This window comes from Lissotriton helveticus, chromosome 1_1 (genome assembly GCF_964261635.1).
Source record: "Lissotriton helveticus chromosome 1_1, aLisHel1.1, whole genome shotgun sequence".
NCBI lineage: Eukaryota > Metazoa > Chordata > Amphibia > Caudata > Salamandridae > Lissotriton > Lissotriton helveticus.
In genome coordinates, this window is record NC_136057.1 from 139,748,829 (window position 1) to 139,767,675 (window position 18,847).

The following is an 18,847-nucleotide window of genomic DNA, read 5'->3' on the forward strand; positions in this document are numbered from 1 at the left end:
CTTTTTCCTCTGCCAACCTTTGGTGTACCACTGGACTCTGTGCACACTACCTCTTTTTGGTATAGTTTATACAGAGCCAGCTTCCTATAGTTGTTGGCCCATGTCCTAAAGTACAGTTGCCACAAGACGCTTGCCTTGGGTTCTAGTGGGTCCTCGCAGTCTAGTGATTGCCACAGCTAGTGGAAATTGTCATGACACCTGCCTTAGAAGTTGGTACCCCATGGGTATGTCATAATAGGTGCTGCCACTCATACAACACATGGCGAAGAGTTGAGCCTTACCTAGTATCTAAACTGAAGTATCCCAACCAGATGCCCGTTACACCAAGGCTTTTTGTTTTTATCATATTAACTCCCACTCCCCCCCCCCCATGGAATTCATGTTAAAGAGAACCATGTTGTTCGGGTGGTGGACTTTTTTGTGAAGGAGTTTACTATTTTTGTCTGGAAATAAGCAGCTTTATCTTCACCAGTGAGTTGTCTAGAGTTGCACTCTGAGACCGTTGATGCAAGGATATATCATAGCAAAGTTCCTACACTCTGTTTTTTTGTTGGTCACACCTCTGACACGTGTTCTTACATTTTGCTGATAAGATGGTAAATGCGATAGATCCCCAGGTCTTTAACATTTACATGTGTGCCGCTCCAAAGAATATCATTGGCTAGAGTCAATGTTTGAAAAATCTAGCATGGAAAACTTCTAAAATGTTTGGGATCCTATCTTATCCCCAGAAGGTGCTAGCACCTTGAGGTTTTCAGTTTTTATCATAACTCTACCTGTTCATTTAATTACCTTTAAATAAAAGGCCTATTCTTTGAGGATATAACAAGTGAGATTTGCTTTTGAGGGTTCTTTGTTGATCTTCAAACATCTACCAGGTCCTAGAGTAGCCTGGAACTTACCTACCCTGTGTAAGTGTAGTGCCCAAAATTGACCAATGTAGTTATTAATTTAGTTATTAAATGGTCAGTTATAGTTATTCATTTAGTTATTAAATTGTCAGCAGCAGTCTTGGTGGCTTGTGGACGTCATTAGTAAATGACAAAATCCACACAATATACTGCCCACTACCTAGCGACTTTAAGGAGACCATAGGACATCACCCACCCTCATCTCGTTAATGATGTACATTCCATGCTGGTGTCTGTGAGGGGGCTATTAATTTCTAGACACTTCTCTGTGCAGGAGTGCCACGACGATCACGGCAAATACATGAATTTATTCCTCATGCCTGTCTTTAACTTAATTTTCTTCTTGCATCTTGCCTTTTGTTTCCGTTTTTATTGTTCAAATTCTTTGTACCGTTGTTTGTCTGTTTCTTCCTCGAGGTTTCCTTTTCTGTATGCCTCAGTACCTCCTGTTTCTCTCTGTTTTCCCTGTGTCTGTTGGTCTTCTATCTCTGCTCTCATTGTTCATGATTTTCTCCTTTACATCTGCAGGATGCCGCACCCCAGCTTTAGCGTGAACGATGTGAAGATGTATGTGGGTAAGTTATGTCCCTAAATTGTCTAAATTTCAGTTAGATTCACAAATTTCCTGCTGCACACTGTCACTAGTAGGAAGGAAGGTGATCGTGTATTAAGTGCGGAAGCAGAGAAAAGCAGATTGGAAAGCACTTACCAATTTGTAAGGCGAAGAATGCAATGGTGAAAACTGACTTTTGCAGACCCAGCTGGATCTGTTCTGGAGAGAATACAGTGTGGCTTCACTCTGCAAACAAAAAACCCACAAATAAAGTGTCCTTGTCATCATCCTTTTTAGTTGACAATTAACTCCTTTTACCATCTAACGACTTTTTATAGGGAGCAATCCGATTCGATAGGAATTTGGAGGCAGTCTAGGGGAGAGAACGCTAAATACAAGAAAGTATTTTATAATAATTCTATGTCTTCTCTGGATCCAACAGAGAAATGATCGTGTTTACAAAGCCTAGCAGTGAGCCTGAAATTCATTTGGATTATCTGAAGCTTTCTGAACTCTGTCGGGAAGACAGACGTACATGGTAGTTGCACAGTGGAGGCAAGCTATTGTCATTCTTTTAAAATGCATCACCCACCGAATCTGTCTTTACCCAGATTGCAAAAAGTGAAATATAAGGTCATGAGTTAGTAACCTTAAACGATTTTTACTGACCTATACCATTGCATCCATAAGAGGAAATTCACAACCATTCTTATCTTTTTCCCTCAAAATTAAGCACTCTGGTCAGACATTTCAGTGATTCATTGACATTTTCTTGTGTCTTTAGAATTTCATGCAACCATAACTATCTCTGCTTCTCACTTTAATGCCGGACTTATTGTATTTACAGCAGTGGGACGGTTATAATGTAATCTCCGGATGAAAATTTTACTATCTTGGATATCCATTTCTAAACACTTCTCTGTAATGGAAAGGAGCTGTCTAGCCCTCTGCACACCCCTGCCTTATATAGTATCAACTCTTCTAATGTTCAGCTTTCCCACCTTACAACTGTATCTTTGCAACCCAGACTCTCTTAGCTCATTTTTAGGGCTCGGACTCCTCCCCACTGTAAGTGGGGGAGGAGTTTCGAGATCCTAATGTTATAAGAAAAAAAGAAGAAGTATCCTTAGGGCCTTGGTGAGAGGAATTCCACACATTCCTTAGCGTTTTCTGTCATCTGGCCAGTGATTCGTCTTCCTTGTGTTTTCGTTTTAATAGGCTTGAAGTGATAGGGTAAATGTAGTTTTGTTCCGCCATTTTGGGCATATTTCGTGCGTGCTTGCGCAAAGAAGTACATAAATTATAATTAGGAGCTGTCAGGGTGCCTCCGTTAGTGAATCCAGATGGCCGGGCGCGTTCACAATTCTGCAGCGCTCAGCGCGCAGCTTCCTTGTTCTTGTTTATTATTTGAGAAGAAGGATCGACTTCCCTTGTAGTGGATCGGGAAAGACAGGGAAAGAGATTTATAACAATACATGGGTGCACTGAATTAGAAACGACAGCTCCTGGCCCTCTCCTCCCTTGCGCCCACCGCAAAGATGTCTCAGCTGCGCTGAATTAAAAGTGCATGAGGTTTTGAACATTTTTTTTCTACGCGCTCAGTTTCTTTTGACAACCTTCCCTGACTGCATCAAGGGAATGCTTTGTAGCCGGGGGGTGACAACTGCTACCAGCGCCAGTTCACGGCCGATGCATAGAACTGCAGTAAAATGTCACATCTGACATTTGAATCACTGCCCCAGAGCCTTTGTACAGTCAGAGCTGCTGTGTGGTATTTCTAGCTGTTGCATTCATATAGATTCTACCCCGCCTCTCTCCTCTTCCGCTAACATTTCTGAGCTGATTCCAGGTAGACTCAAAAACACTTATCACGTCAAACAAATCTACTCCCTAAACCACGTCATGCGCACTTTATTTACATTAAATGCACATCCGCAAGGTGTTTAATGATGTATTTGTGACGCTGACGTTTATTCTTCGTCAAATCAGGTTGTGGTTTGCTTAAAGAGACCGTGTTGGTTAAGGATAAGTGACTCGCATTCTGTAGTTTGTTATCAACTGGCAACTACATCTTTTCTGAATGGATTAGCCAAAGTGTTTTTTCTAACAAATACTTCCGAATTTATTTTGTTTTGTCACTTTGTATAAAAACCCTGTTTGTAAAATCTTTAGAGAAAAGAAAATCACCGCAAAAAAAGGGTGGCAGACAGTTTTCAGCCCAACAGATGGCTAACTTCTAGAAGCAACTACGTGATAATAAAAATAAATGGAAGTTAACTAACATTAGCGCATGGAAAGACGGCAACCGACTTGTAAAGCAACCTTTCAGGAGTAAAAGACTTGATTCGCGTTCCTAGTTTCCTTGTAAATAAACAGGAACTACGTTGTGGCCCCATTTTAAGGCAGGCAGGTCGGTGTTCAGCCATTCCCAGGAAATGATGAGGCAGATGGGCCGCGCCCGGCAATGGTTGTTCTCACATTCAGTAACTAGAAATGCTTGTGAGGAGTGTCACTATCAACAATGGTCCCCAGCTGCAACTCATTGTAAAGGGCCACATCCACTAATAAGGTTCATCACGATGCGTATCTATGGCAACAGACAATAGTAAATAGAACTGGGGTGCCCTCTGGTTTACCGATAGAGCTGCAACTGTTCCTTTTCATCTACCAATAATCTGATAAAATCACGTGATTGGGTTCTTTTCAGGTTACTTCTTGTTTACCGTTTTTCCCACCATTGAAAACGCAAAAAATTGCATCATTTAAGGTTTCTAAGAATTGCTTACGTTTTAACGTAGTATATTCCAGTGATGCTGTCTTCCTTATGCTCTTTATACACTGTGAACCTTCGTTCTTAGGCTCTATCAGAAACCGTCAATTTCACATCACCTTAATACAAAGTTACAAAAATGTAAAAAAAAATACATTGTATAATATTTCTAAAAATGGATGCCAAGTCTGTGCATGTAACATGTTATATTTTCATAATGCAGTTTTGAGGTGATATTGATATTTTAAAAAGGCAGTGTTCAATCTTGGGTCAATCAGAAACCCTCAATAGCTTGATAAGCCCATATAACACACAGTTTAGCTGGCTGTTAACACGTACTGTAACTATCATGGCTGTACACAACAGACAATGTTTCATAAAACAGAAAGTCTTCACAGATATAATCTATTTCACCCAAATGTGCCACAGTTCCAAAAGAAAGGCCTTAGTGACAACGAAGTGCAGAGTGCAGTTTGAGAGTGGAGAGTGCAGATTGGGAGTGCAGATTGGGAGTGCAGATTGAGAGTGCAGATTGAGAGTGCAGATTGAGAGTGCAGATTGAGAGTGCAGATTGAGAGTGCAGATTGAGAGTGCAGTTTGAGAGTGCAGTTTGAGAGTGCAGTTTGAGAGTGCAGATTGAGAGTGCAGATTGAGAGTGCAGTTTGAGAGTGCAGTATGAGACTTGAGAGTGCAGATTGAGAGTGCAGATTGATAGTGCAGATTGAGAGTGCAGAATCAGAGTGCAGAGTGCAGATTGCAGTTTGAGAGTGCAGTTTGAGAGTGCAGTTTGAGAGTGCAGTTTGAGAGTGCAGTTTGAGAGTGCAGTTTGAGAGTGCAGTTTGAGAGTGCAGAGTGCAGTTTGAGAGTGGAGAGTGCAGTTTGAGAGTGGAGAGTGCAGTTTGAGAGTGCAGTTTGAGAGTGCAGATTGAGAGTGCAGATTGAGAGTGCAGTTCGAGAGTGCAGTTCGAGAGTGCAGTTTGAGAGTGCAGTTTGAGAGTGCAGTTTGAGAGTGCAGTATGAGAGTTGAGAGTGCAGTTTGAGAGTGCAGTTTGAGAGTGCAGTATGAGACTCGAGAGTGCAGATTGAGAGTGCAGATTGATAGTGCAGATTGAGAGTGCAGAATCAGATTGCAGAGTGCAGATTGCAGTTTGAGAGTGCAGATTGCAGTTTGAGAGTGCAGTTTGAGAGTGCAGAGTGCAGATTGAGAGTGGAGAGTGCAGTTTGAGAGTGCAGTTTGAGAGTGCAGTTTGAGAGTGCAGAGTGGCAGTGAGTGCAGACTGAGTGCAGAGTGGCAGTGAGTGCAGACTGAGTGCAGAGTGACAGTGAGTGCAGACTGAGTGCAGAGTGACAGTGAGTGCAGACTGAGTGCAGAGTGACAGTGAGTGCAGAGTGACAGTGAGTGCAGAGTGACAGTGAGTGCAGAGTGACAGTGAGTGCAGAGTGACAGTGAGTGCAGAGTGAGTGCAGAGTGAGTGCAGAGTGAGTGCAGAGTGAGTGCAGAGTGAGTGCAGAGTGAGTGCAGAGTGCAGAGTGAGTGCAGAGTGACAGCGAGTGCAGAGTGACAGCGAGTGCAGAGTGACAGCGAGTGCAGAGTGACAGCGAGTGCAGAGTGACAGCAGAGTGCAGAGTGACAGCAGAGTGCAGAGTGACAGCAGAGTGCAGAGTGACAGCAGAGTGACAGTGACAGCAGAGTGACAGTGAGTGCAGAGTGACAGTGAGTGCAGAGTGACAGTGAGTGCAGAGTGACAGTGAGTGCAGAGTGACAGTGAGTGCAGAGTGACAGTGAGTGCAGAGTGACAGTGAGTGCAGAGTGACAGTGAGTGCAGAGTGACAGTGAGTGCAGAGTGACAGTGAGTGCAGAGTGACAGTGAGTGCAGAGTGACAGTGAGTGCAGAGTGACAGTGAGTGCAGAGTGACAGTGAGTGCAGAGTGACAGTGAGTGCAGAGTGACAGTGAGTGCAGAGTGACAGTGAGTGCAGAGTGACAGTGAGTGCAGAGTGACAGTGAGTGCAGAGTGACAGTGAGTGCAGAGTGACAGTGAGTGCAGAGTGACAGTGAGTGCAGAGTGACAGTGAGTGCAGAGTGACAGTGAGTGCAGAGTGACAGTGAGTGCAGAGTGACAGTGAGTGCAGAGTGACAGTGAGTGCAGAGTGACAGTGAGTGCAGAGTGACAGTGAGTGCAGAGTGACAGTGAGTGCAGAGTGACAGTGAGTGCAGAGTGACAGTGAGTGCAGAGTGACAGTGAGTGCAGAGTGACAGTGAGTGCAGAGTGACAGTGAGTGCAGAGTGACAGTGAGTGCAGAGTGACAGTGAGTGCAGAGTGACAGTGAGTGCAGAGTGACAGTGAGTGCAGAGTGACAGTGAGTGCAGAGTGACAGTGAGTGCAGAGTGACAGTGAGTGCAGAGTGACAGTGAGTGCAGAGTGACAGTGAGTGCAGAGTGACAGTGAGTGCAGAGTGACAGTGAGTGCAGAGTGACAGTGAGTGCAGAGTGACAGTGAGTGCAGAGTGACAGTGAGTGCAGAGTGACAGTGAGTGCAGAGTGACAGTGAGTGCAGAGTGACAGTGAGTGCAGAGTGACAGTGAGTGCAGAGTGACAGTGAGTGCAGAGTGACAGTGAGTGCAGAGTGACAGTGAGTGCAGAGTGACAGTGAGTGCAGAGTGACAGTGAGTGCAGAGTGACAGTGAGTGCAGAGTGACAGTGAGTGCAGAGTGACAGTGAGTGCAGAGTGACAGTGAGTGCAGAGTGACAGTGAGTGCAGAGTGACAGTGAGTGCAGAGTGACAGTGAGTGCAGAGTGACAGTGAGTGCAGAGTGACAGTGAGTGCAGAGTGACAGTGAGTGCAGAGTGACAGTGAGTGCAGAGTGACAGTGAGTGCAGAGTGACAGTGAGTGCAGAGTGACAGTGAGTGCAGAGTGACAGTGAGTGCAGAGTGACAGTGAGTGCAGAGTGACAGTGAGTGCAGAGTGACAGTGAGTGCAGAGTGACAGTGAGTGCAGAGTGACAGTGAGTGCAGAGTGACAGTGAGTGCAGAGTGACAGTGAGTGCAGAGTGACAGTGAGTGCAGAGTGACAGTGAGTGCAGAGTGACAGTGAGTGCAGAGTGACAGTGAGTGCAGAGTGACAGTGAGTGCAGAGTGACAGTGAGTGCAGAGTGACAGTGAGTGCAGAGTGACAGTGAGTGCAGAGTGACAGTGAGTGCAGAGTGACAGTGAGTGCAGAGTGACAGTGAGTGCAGAGTGACAGTGAGTGCAGAGTGACAGTGAGTGCAGAGTGACAGTGAGTGCAGAGTGACAGTGAGTGCAGAGTGACAGTGAGTGCAGAGTGACAGTGAGTGCAGAGTGACAGTGAGTGCAGAGTGACAGTGAGTGCAGAGTGACAGTGAGTGCAGAGTGACAGTGAGTGCAGAGTGACAGTGAGTGCAGAGTGACAGTGAGTGCAGAGTGACAGTGAGTGCAGAGTGACAGTGAGTGCAGAGTGACAGTGAGTGCAGAGTGACAGTGAGTGCAGAGTGACAGTGAGTGCAGAGTGACAGTGAGTGCAGAGTGACAGTGAGTGCAGAGTGACAGTGAGTGCAGAGTGACAGTGAGTGCAGAGTGACAGTGAGTGCAGAGTGACAGTGAGTGCAGAGTGACAGTGAGTGCAGAGTGACAGTGAGTGCAGAGTGACAGTGAGTGCAGAGTGACAGTGAGTGCAGAGTGACAGTGAGTGCAGAGTGACAGTGAGTGCAGAGTGACAGTGAGTGCAGAGTGACAGTGAGTGCAGAGTGACAGTGAGTGCAGAGTGACCGTGAGTGCAGAGTGACCGTGAGTGCAGAGTGACCGTGAGTGCAGAGTGACCGTGAGTGCAGAGTGACCGTGAGTGCAGAGTGACCGTGAGTGCAGAGTGACCGTGAGTGCAGAGTGACAGTAGAGTGCAGAGTGACAGTAGAGTGACAGCAGAGTGCAGAGTGACAGCAGAGTGCAGAGTGACAGCAGAGTGCAGAGTGACAGTAGAGTGCAGAGTGACAGTAGAGTGACAGCAGAGTGCAGAGTGACAGCAGAGTGCAGAGTGACAGCAGAGTGACAGTAGAGTGACAGTGAGTGCAGAGTGACAGTGAGGGCAGAGTGACAGTGAGGGCAGAGTGACAGTGAGGGCAGAGTGACAGTGAGGGCAGAGTGACAGTGAGGGCAGAGTGACAGTAGAGGGCAGAGTGACAGTAGAGGGCAGAGTGACAGTAGAGTGCAGAGTGACAGTAGAGTGCAGAGTGACAGTAGAGTGCAGAGTGACAGTAGAGTGCAGAGTGACAGTAGAGTGCAGAGTGACAGTAGAGTGCAGAGTGACAGTAGAGTGCAGAGTGACAGTAGAGTGCAGAGTGACAGTAGAGTGCAGAGTGACAGTAGAGTGCAGAGTGACAGTAGAGTGCAGAGTGACAGTAGAGTGCAGAGTGACAGTAGAGTGCAGAGTGACAGTAGAGTGCAGAGTGACAGTAGAGTGCAGAGTGACAGTAGAGTGCAGAGTGACAGTAGAGTGCAGAGTGACAGTAGAGTGCAGAGTGACAGTGAGTGACAATGAGTGACAGTGAGTGACAGTGAGTGACAGTGAGTGACAGTGAGTGACAATGAGTGACAGTGAGTGCAGAGTGATAATGAGTGACAATGAGTGACAATGAGTGCAGAGTGATAATGAGTGACAATGAGTGACAATGAGTGCAGAGTGATAATGAGTGCAGAGTGATAATGAGTGACAATGAGTGACAATGAGTGCAGAGTGATAATGAGTGACAATGAGTGATAATGAGTGACAATGAGTGATAATGAGTGACAATGAGTGACAATGAGTGACAATGAGTGACAGTGAGTGCAGAGTGATCATGAGTGACAATGAGTGACAGTGAGTGCAGAGTGATAATGAGTGACAATGAGTGACAGTGAGTGCAGAGTGATAATGAGTGACAATGAGTGACAGTGAGTGCAGAGTGATAATGAGTGACAATGAGTGACAGTGAGTGCAGAGTGATAATGAGTGACAATGAGTGACAGTGAGTGCAGAGTGATAATGAGTGACAATGAGTGACAGTGAGTGCAGAGTGATAATGAGTGACAGTGAGTGCAGAGTGATAATGAGTGACAGTGAGTGCAGAGTGATAGTGAGTGACAGTGAGTGCAGAGTGATAGTGAGTGCAGAGACAGTGTGTCAGGGTGCACATTGTGTGAGTGTGCAGAATGAGTGTGCAGGGTAAACAGTGTGTGACTATGCAGGGTGACATTGGGAGTGTGCGGGTGAGCAGTGTGTGAATGTGTAGGGGCAGTGTGTGAGTGTGCAGAAAACACCACACACACATACACCACACACACATAACGCACACACAAACCACACACCTCAGTCTCTCAACACCACACACTTGTCACCACTCAACACAACACACTCACCACCACACTCACTCCCCAGGCTCACCCCCACAGACTCACCACCACACACTCACCAGCACACAGAAAACAACACACACAACAACACACCCCCAGCCGTCAATGAATGCTTTCACCATGCACAAACACCAACAACCATCATCCATCTGTGCACGCTTTTACCAAGCACACACCCACCAGCCGTCAGTGCACCCTTCCACCAGGCACACACACCTCCAGCCGGCAGTGCACTTTTCCACCAAGCAATCGCAGTATGGTACACTTTACTTTTAAACATATTCATATAAAGCACAGCATGCCACCATTGGTAAAATTACAATTCAACCAAGATACTTCCACTACACACCACATGCACACACTCCATAACACATGGCAAAAAGACATTGGCATTTACAATGCCATTAGCTCAAACTCAAATAAATCCGAGCCCGATTGCATTTCTAATGCTTGTTATCTTTCCTGCATCCCTTGTTCGGGTCAGCGTCCTATTCTTACTAAACTGTTTGATTTCTCTTCCACTCTGTTGCTCAACTGTTATCAAACTCCGCTGCCTGCCATGGAAACCATCCATCTTGTCGCCCTTACCACCCAGCTTCTATTCCTCCCCTTGCCTTCTCGCCTCTGCAAGCCAAACTTAACTATCCTTTTCCTCTACTTGTCTCACCTGTAAAATATCATAGTATGTCTTATGGTGCCAGACAGAAGGCACCCATTCTATTCTGCTCCATTCTCACGTGTAAACTACCAGATATCCCCTCCTTTCTTGTATCCTAGAAGCATTCATCCTACCATGTTTTCTAGTTTCCCACTCCCATTTTTTAAAGCACACTTCTCTGCAGGCCCCTTATTTATGGTCCATTCTTATTACCCTACTCCCTCTATCGCTTTCTTCCTCCGCTGATTCTATTTTGCTTATACCTAGTGGCCCAAGAGCGCACACCCCTCTCCTGTTAATCCCTCTTTGCGGGAACTTGTAAACTCTCCTTGTAAGATCGGTGCTAGTGTTAATCATTCTGTAAGTCAGGAATGTTGTACTGGGAAATCTAATCCTGTTGTGAACCACAGTGTAGTGTCTAGAACAGAAGATCTAAGTGAACTAAGAGGACCTACTGGACAATTCCTCTATTCTCTGAATATAGGGATGTTATTTCTGGGGAGTGATACAAAAGGGGATGATGGACGGAGCGTTTGAGCAAATCAAATACTCACCCCCAGTCAACTGATCTGGGTTTAATCCATCACCATTCTTTAGCTCACTCAGCCACCCCAGTTCAGACATGGCCATATGCAAATCAGTCTGACCCTGTGCCTCATGGGAACAGTCTAGCCCGAACTGCCAAGCCATGTCTTCCCTGGACCGGAAGTGGTCAGTCAGGAGCTTATGGCTGTGTGCGCAGTGCCTTGCCTATTTTTCTAGGTGTATATTCTGTCATGATCGTAGGAGGCTTGAACCTTGACAAATGTAATTACCTTCCTTCAGTAATTAATAGTCTATTTTATGTATGGCCTTTGCTTTTAAATGTTGGAGATATGGGTTCCTGGTTTTCAATTTGAATCTCGTCATTACCCCATGATGTGGCTTCTACATGAAATGAATGATGAGCTTGAGTGCGACCGTGTGCTTTACACCGGGCCATGCGTGTAATGCAATTTCTGTCCCTAGATTTTAGTGTGCCAATGCCTCTCCTTGCCACTTAAAATTTTACCATCTTGGTTTCTCTAGTGTTTTATGAATCTTGTCTGTGTGGTCAGTTGGAAAGAAATCCAGTATAGCTCTAAGTCGGTGGGGGTCGGCTTAAGTTGAGTAGTTGTAATCTTCCACTTTCCGTGCTTGCATGCATTTTATCCATTTTCAGTCTGCGCTTTTTTCCCCTCCACATGAAGAGTTTTATCATGTACGGCCGTTCTCGTATTAGTGTGGTGGCCATTACTAGGAGAAGCCTACTGATTATGTAATTCACTTGGGGTGGAACCTCCATGTTGATGATTTGTTATCTGATGCAATAGTATAAATTCAGGGCTGCCCATCTGGACAGGTCTTGTGTAGTTTCTGTATCACAGGGATCAGGTACTCTTTCCAATCCAGTATTTATCAGGAGTTCTAGATATTTGAGAATGTATTCCTTCTATTGAAACTAGTGAGGCCCTATTGCAGCCGCCATTGCTGTTTTTGTCAAAGACTGGGCTTCACACTTCCGCTAGTTGACACAGTATCCAGACAATTTGGAGATTAACTGCCTGGAACATGCGATGCTTGATGGATCATGCTGCATTGGATAGTGTCGATAGTATGTCCTCCGCATACTGCAGCGCTTTCACCTTATGCTGTCAACGATTGACCGAATCTCTTCTGACTAAACTTCCTAAAATACACCTCTTCCTGTTGATGGCTGTTACACATCGGTGCTCTTTTTTTTTTCTAAGCCCAAAAAGATTCAGACCTATTACGCCTTTGTTACTAAATGTGCAGTGTCAAGGTCTTTACACAAGACAACATGCATCATCCACAATGTTCTGAACACCTCTACCCCATAGCCAACTTGCAAGAGTCCAGTTTGCCAGGGGTGATGAGAGTAGATTCCTACCTAGGTCAGAATCGCTACTATAAGGACTTTCACCTTTCAAAAAGAAACGCACGATGAAGCAGTCTTTCTCAGGCAGAGTTACCAGAAATTGTAGTGCATCCTTTGACCCCTTATTTATTGTCTCTTCCACTATTGGTCCTCTGTAGATCCTTAGTTGACTGATGTTGGTAATCTACTTTTCCTTATCTCTGTACTTCAGTGTTAACTGTGTATACTCCAACATTGATTCCCTGCTGATAATCATGTGATTGTCTTGTAATTTGTTCTATATCATTTTGTGTACTCCCCACCCTGTTTTCATTCTGTCTGTAGCTTTTCATCCTGATTTATAGCTCTTTCGTTTGCTCTGATGCCTGCTCAGTTCTCCTTTGTAACTTTATCTTTCACATCTAAAGCATTATAATGCCTTGAGGCAATGTTCCCGCTGTATAGAGCTGCACGAATAGTGTCAAATACAAATACATGGTTCTCCTTCAGAATAAAATCCATGACCACCTTCAAAGTACAGAAACGTAAAAGACAAGAAGACCATGCTTTCTGACGCTAGCAGTCACAAGTGAGTTCACTTTAAACAGAAGGGGGACCTCCACATGCCAAAGATTTCTTCTTAGATATAAAGGGAAGGTGTGCCATTAACTTTAATGAAGGACTTGAATCATTCTAAGGTCAAGTCAGTCAGTCAGTCTAACACTGCTAGACTATCGAGCAAGGCGGAATGGTTTGTAGAAAGCTGCAGAGGTCGAGCAGCAGGTCAGTGAGGAGACAGTGGTCTCTGGTGACTCATTTAACCAAGAGATACTATAAGCACTTCCTTGTGCTGTTGGCTTGGCTGGAAACCAGCTTGTATCATTTTAAGGCCCTAGTGTTTCGTAGTGCCAGTAAGCCATTTGGCTAAATTATAGAAAAGACTAGAAGTAGGGTTATCTGTCTGTAAGTTTTCAGGTCCCCCGGTGTAGATAAAAAAATGTTTAAAATGTGTTACTATGTATTTCCCCCGATTTAGCATCAAACCGCTAGCAAGAGAAGAGTTGATAAAATCGTGCAGTGGTCGAATGATGGCTGGAGCCAAAATTTGTAGCTTAACAGTCGGAAAGATTGAAGGTTACCTTGCTTGAGCTTTGTTAATGAAGAAATTAATTCAGGAAACATAATCAGAGGCAAATTGGTGATCTCTTCTCTGGAAGACTTTTTTAAATGTGTTGACTGTAGCACTGGGACAGTGGAATTTGGGATTTTATCTTCATAGGTTGCCCATATCTCTTTCATAAAGGAGGCACGGTTGTCACAGAAGCTCTTGTTCTAGCTTAACATCTGGAACATAACAGAGAGGGAACAGAGGGAACAGAGAGGACAGCAATACTGCAAAACATTTGCTAAGAAGAGTGTAGAGCTTGAAAGCCATGTCTTAATAAATGTCTAGTGTTTGGTTCAGGGGTTTGCAATTTGTTTTTCCACAGAAGAAGTCTGAGTCACGAAATATGGTGTTACACCTCCTCTCTGTGTACTGCACATGGGAAAAGGTCTGCATGTGAGATTATTTTTTATCCCAACATTGGGTTCGGTTTTGCACCTAGTTTGTGTCCTGAACACATTTTAGTCTTTCCCGTTATGTTACTTTTTGATCCAGTTACTTTAAATCCAGCAAGCCCCAGTATCTTTGTCTCTATGGTGTGTAAATACCTCTAGCAGAACCAAAGACTGTTGTCGATGGCCCAGGATTTCCAGTCCTTTACCAGAGAATGCTGCATGGATGATGCAATGAACATCCTCTCAGAATTCCTCTCACTGCCATGCAAAATATCTATGGGAGTACCACCATAAGGTGTGCAACTTAAGCCTCTTCCCTGACCACAACAAACCTTCTATTTGTCATGCATCACCTTCAGATCCTAAAACCCTGTCAGGTATTGAAGGGAATAATGCTGGGCACACCACAGGATGTACCAGCAGAGCACCTCTGTATCCATAAAGTCTTCAGGGAATTAAACCCTTTGACACTGAAGCTCAGGAAGACACTGGTCCGTCTAGTCTCCCAGCTGCACTGCTGACACCGAGGCCAGAGACTGTGTTCTCAAGCAAGCCTGACTGCGAGGAGATAAAGGGCGTTGACACAGAGCGGAAGATTTGCCCTTGCACCCAGACCATGCTCAGGATCGTTGGTATGCCTTCAGCCCCTGGACCCCCTATCTGTGACCCAGGGCCCCAGAAGAAGTCCCATGTTGAGGCAGAGCACCGCTCCAGAAGGAGTTAGGCATTAAACCTAAGCTTGAACAATGAGAAAAGGTGAGCTTAAGGGACTCTGTAATCCGGTCGAATAAGCCTCCACCTGAGGATGTTGACCCCTACCAGTCATTGAGTCTGATTTACTCAAAGGGTGCTGAGCACGATCTGTACCATTTGAAGCAAGCACCAACGGCTGCATCTGCGCGGGTCTACCAGACCTGGTCAACCCTAAAACGTTCGCCAATGCAGAAACCCTCTGTAAGAAAGTGGGTTTCTGTTGCAGTAACCCCCCACTTTTTTGCCAGATTTCTATTGCACTTCTTTCCCAAAACGGTACCTTTGTACCCCCAATTGGCACCTCTCTGGCCACCTGTAAGTCCCTTGTAAAACGTACCATGGGTACCAAGGGCACTGTGACCAGGGGAGGCCTTAAGGGCTGCAGCACATATTGTGCCACCCTAGCGGTCCTGCACCTTAAAAAAAAACACACACACACACACAGTCTGTCTTTTGGTGCAGAGAAATTTGAAGAGTCGACATGGCACACATACATGTAATGCCTATGATATGGCTCCAGCTGGGTGCATTATAACAGTGGTGAGGCTAGAGTTGCATGAGCACTGTATGCCCACAGTGTCTAAGTCCATTCTTCGATATTGCAAGTGCAGTAAAGCCATAAAGAGCATATGGTGTGGGGGTTTGTCATTACGAACTCCACAGCACCATAATGGTGTTACAGGATTCTGGGTTCTGGGGGAGGTGAGGTGAAGCCTACTCTTCAGTGCCTGTCATCTTGCAGATGGCAGGCACTCTACAGTCAGGAGTAGGGATTGTGACCACTGCCCCACGTTGGGTGGGATCACAACAAGGGTGTAGTCACCCTAAGGTCAGTAGCCCATTGGCTACTGACCTCGACACCCCTAAAATGCCCCCTAAAAAAAGTATTTTGGGGGCAGCCCTGAACCAAGAAGACAGATTCCTGCAACCTAAGAAGAAAAAGGACGAAAGAAGACGCCCAGCAGAGGAGACTGCAGAGAAGAACTGACTTGGCCCCAGCACTATCGGCCCATTAAAGCCTTACTGCTCGCCCACACTACCACAAATAAAGATTAAGGTATTATCTACTTTAATCTCTGTAAGCATTTGGAGATCCACTGGCCTCTGTACACACTATATCTGACTTTGGTATAGTATATAGAGAGCCAGCTTCCTACACCCTACTCAATGGTAAAGGTGACCTTGAAGCCTCCATCGATGCCTGGTGACGACGGCATTGAGCCTCTGATCCTTGAGGCACCAACAATAACTGTATGCCAGGCAGAAGCGCCTGTTTTGCACCCTTTTACAGCCTAAATCTCAGCAGTCTGTGCCACAGAGTCCACCTCATTCTCCACCAACACACCCTTGCATTCTACCCCCACTTCTGTCGCAGAGGAGTCCTTTCTTTTGTATTCAAAGTGAGGCAGTCTCTATGGCCTATCTGACCCATTTCACCAGCCCTCAGGACATGTCGTTAGTGATGATCCATGGGATGACTATAATGTGGATCCCCCAGGCGACTCTGATCTGGACCACTTCCCAGTGAGGGCCTGGCCCCTCTAGACATCGTGGCCTATCATAAGTTTATTCTACAGGGCATCAACACTAAATGGGAATGAGAAATATTTATTGGGGTGAACCCTCTGCTTCTCAAACTATAATCTAGTCCACCCTGGGTTGACCCCTCCAGGACACTCTGACGTCACCTGCAGCCTCTGCACGGAGTCCCCCAACCGCGAGTGGCCTGGTAAAGTAAAATCCGACCTCAAAAAATTCCCCTGCATTGCATACAGCCGTCCTGGAGAAAAAAAACTGAGGTGCACCTACGCCCCCGAGCCCTCCAACTTACCTGCCCAGCTGTTGGTTCCTCCCATAAAGTCTTCCTGGACCGAGCCTGCAGCCAAAATCCAAAACCGGCAACTCCCATTGAAAACAAGAGGGCACTCTACCCCAAAACAGCACCCTGCACCCAGCCGCCCCTGCGGGTGCACTTTTTGTGCTAAACCGGATCCCCCTTTGCCGTGAGCCTAACACCCTGAGCTTTTCTCCCACAACCTTTTTGTCTGCTCGTGAACAGCCACCAACCAGAGGCCCCCTATCCCCCTTTGGATAACATTGGGCCTCAGCCCTCCGCACTCGGCTGCCCTAGTGCCACTGAGGGCATCCTTGACCCTAAGGGAACCTTGGTTCTAACCCCAGAGTACCAACTCCCACAACAAAGTACTTACCTGTTAACTGATAACTTCATTTCTCTCCATAGGAATACATTGACAGATTTTCCCTTGAAAAAGTGTGGAGTTGATTTGTATGAGAACCTGAAAATGCAACTGTACAAAAACTGATTTACTTACCTTTTCTCTAGGAAAAAGTCCCAGTCTGATATGAGTAAAAAAAGTAACTGAAAAATTAACTGAAAAATAACCTGTAAAGTAACAAAAAAGTTATTCTGACATTTTGACTTAACCTGTATTTCAGTCAACTGCATTTGAAACTGCAGTTGATTGCAGGTTCTAGAAATTAAATAACTAAATAATATTTTTAAACAAACAAATTGGTTTGAGTTCAGTCTTGATTGAGTGTGTACAAGAAATGCTTAACACTACCCTCCGATAAAGCCTTACTGCTTGCCCACACTACCACACATAGAGCATAAGATGTCAGAGGAAAACAGACAATGCTATCTACTTTTACCTCTGCCTACCTTCGGGGTTCCACTGGACTCTCTCTCTGCACACTATACCTCATTTTGGTATAGTATATACAGAGTCCGCTTCCTACAGTATTTTTTAACTGAAATACGTTTCACTTTGAAAAATCGATACTTAGAAACATTTGAGAACAATGCAATAAATGTCTTACGCCCCTCTGTGTTAGGCCTGAGTCTGATCGCCCACACTACCAGTAATAGAGCACTTTGGGTTTTACATTGAGCCCTGTGCACTTCTGTGGAATACCTGGACTCTATGCGCGGTATAACCACCTAGTAGTATACCATATACAGAGCCAGCTTCCTGTGGTGCTCGATCTCAATAATGCCCATTTCCACATACCCATCTACCCTGCTCAGTAAAGTTGGGTTCTCTTTGTGCTAAGTATGCAATCTACCAGTTCAAAGTACTTCCCTTCACGGTCACCATGACTCCAAGTGTGTTTTCAAAATGCCTTGCAGTGATGGCTGTACATTTGTAAGTGGTGGACATTCATGTCTTTCTCTACGTCAACGATTGGCTGATCAAACATGCTTCTGTGTCCAGTACACAGCAAACCGTCCTATCAAGTCCCACCTGCAGCCTTTAAAGGTCTAAGCCTTTCTAGGGTCAGTATTAGATGCAGTCACAAGTAAAAGACTATTCCAACCAACAGAGAGACACAGCCTTTCAGCTAATGTTTCCTCTTTTTCCTGCATAATTGTCAGCTCACGGTGCAGATTGTCATGTTGTGCCTTCTAGAATGATGGCCTTGTGCATCACCATTGCTCCACATGCAAGGCTACATCTGCAAGCCCTCTAAAATTGCCTCATTGTTTGATGGTTCCGAGTGGAGAGTCACAGGGAAGATCCAGGGGTGGTACAAGCCAAGGCGCACCACTCTCTGCAGTGATGTAAGAGCAACAACTTGTTGTGTAGCATGCTTATTGCAAGCCTGGTATTGTAAGTGAGTGACCATCACCTCAGATGCCTCTCGCACAGGCTGGGAGGTGCATTTCAATAAAATGATTATCGCTGTAATGTGGCTTACTTTAGAACCGCTAACCATTCATTTAGCTCTCAATCTTCTTGCAAGTCCTTAGGGGAAAGTAGTACTCCTCCAGACATACAACAGGACAGCCATATACCACACACAGAAGCGGGGTAGCACACACTCAACACAGCTATCTCAGTTGGCCCAGGGGGTTTGGCATCAGACCTACCCCACAACAGTCACCTCATGGTGTAGTATCTCCCTCTGGTTGACAGTGACTTTTGGAGACTTTCCCAGCAGAACCCTTCAACAAGTCCATCAGTGGGAACTCGTTCCCAGGCCCTACACAGGCACATAAAATGCTGGGGAACCCCACAGATGGACCTTTTTGCCACCTCAATAAAATGCAAAATGCCCAATCTTTGTCTCCAGCTATGCACATCCCCACTCCATGGGCTATGTGCTATTGATTAACTGGCCAGGATATTTGCCTACGTTAATGCTAAGGCAAACATCACTAACCCTCATTTAGATTGGTTGCCCCTACCTGTGCCCCACAACCCTGCTGTTCAGCTATCTTGGAGATGTCTATTACTCACATAGGCTGGACCTTCTCACTTTGAGTCAAGGTTGACTGAGACATTCCAATCCTGGACAGTTCAACCTTTTTATTTGATA

At 45.6% G+C, this 18,847-nt stretch overlaps 1 protein-coding gene across 2 annotated transcripts in view; it reads left to right on the forward strand.

Annotated features, from left to right (window-relative positions):
• Nucleotides 1–18,847, forward strand: part of KDM2A (lysine demethylase 2A) — a 789,087-nt gene that overhangs the window by 244,808 nt on the left and 525,432 nt on the right. For both annotated transcript variants that reach the window (XM_078657462.1, XM_078657547.1), the window contains one exon: nt 1,440–1,486. In XM_078657462.1, the coding sequence (XP_078513588.1) occupies nt 1,440–1,486 (47 nt within the window). The remainder of the gene's footprint in view (nt 1–1,439; nt 1,487–18,847) is intronic.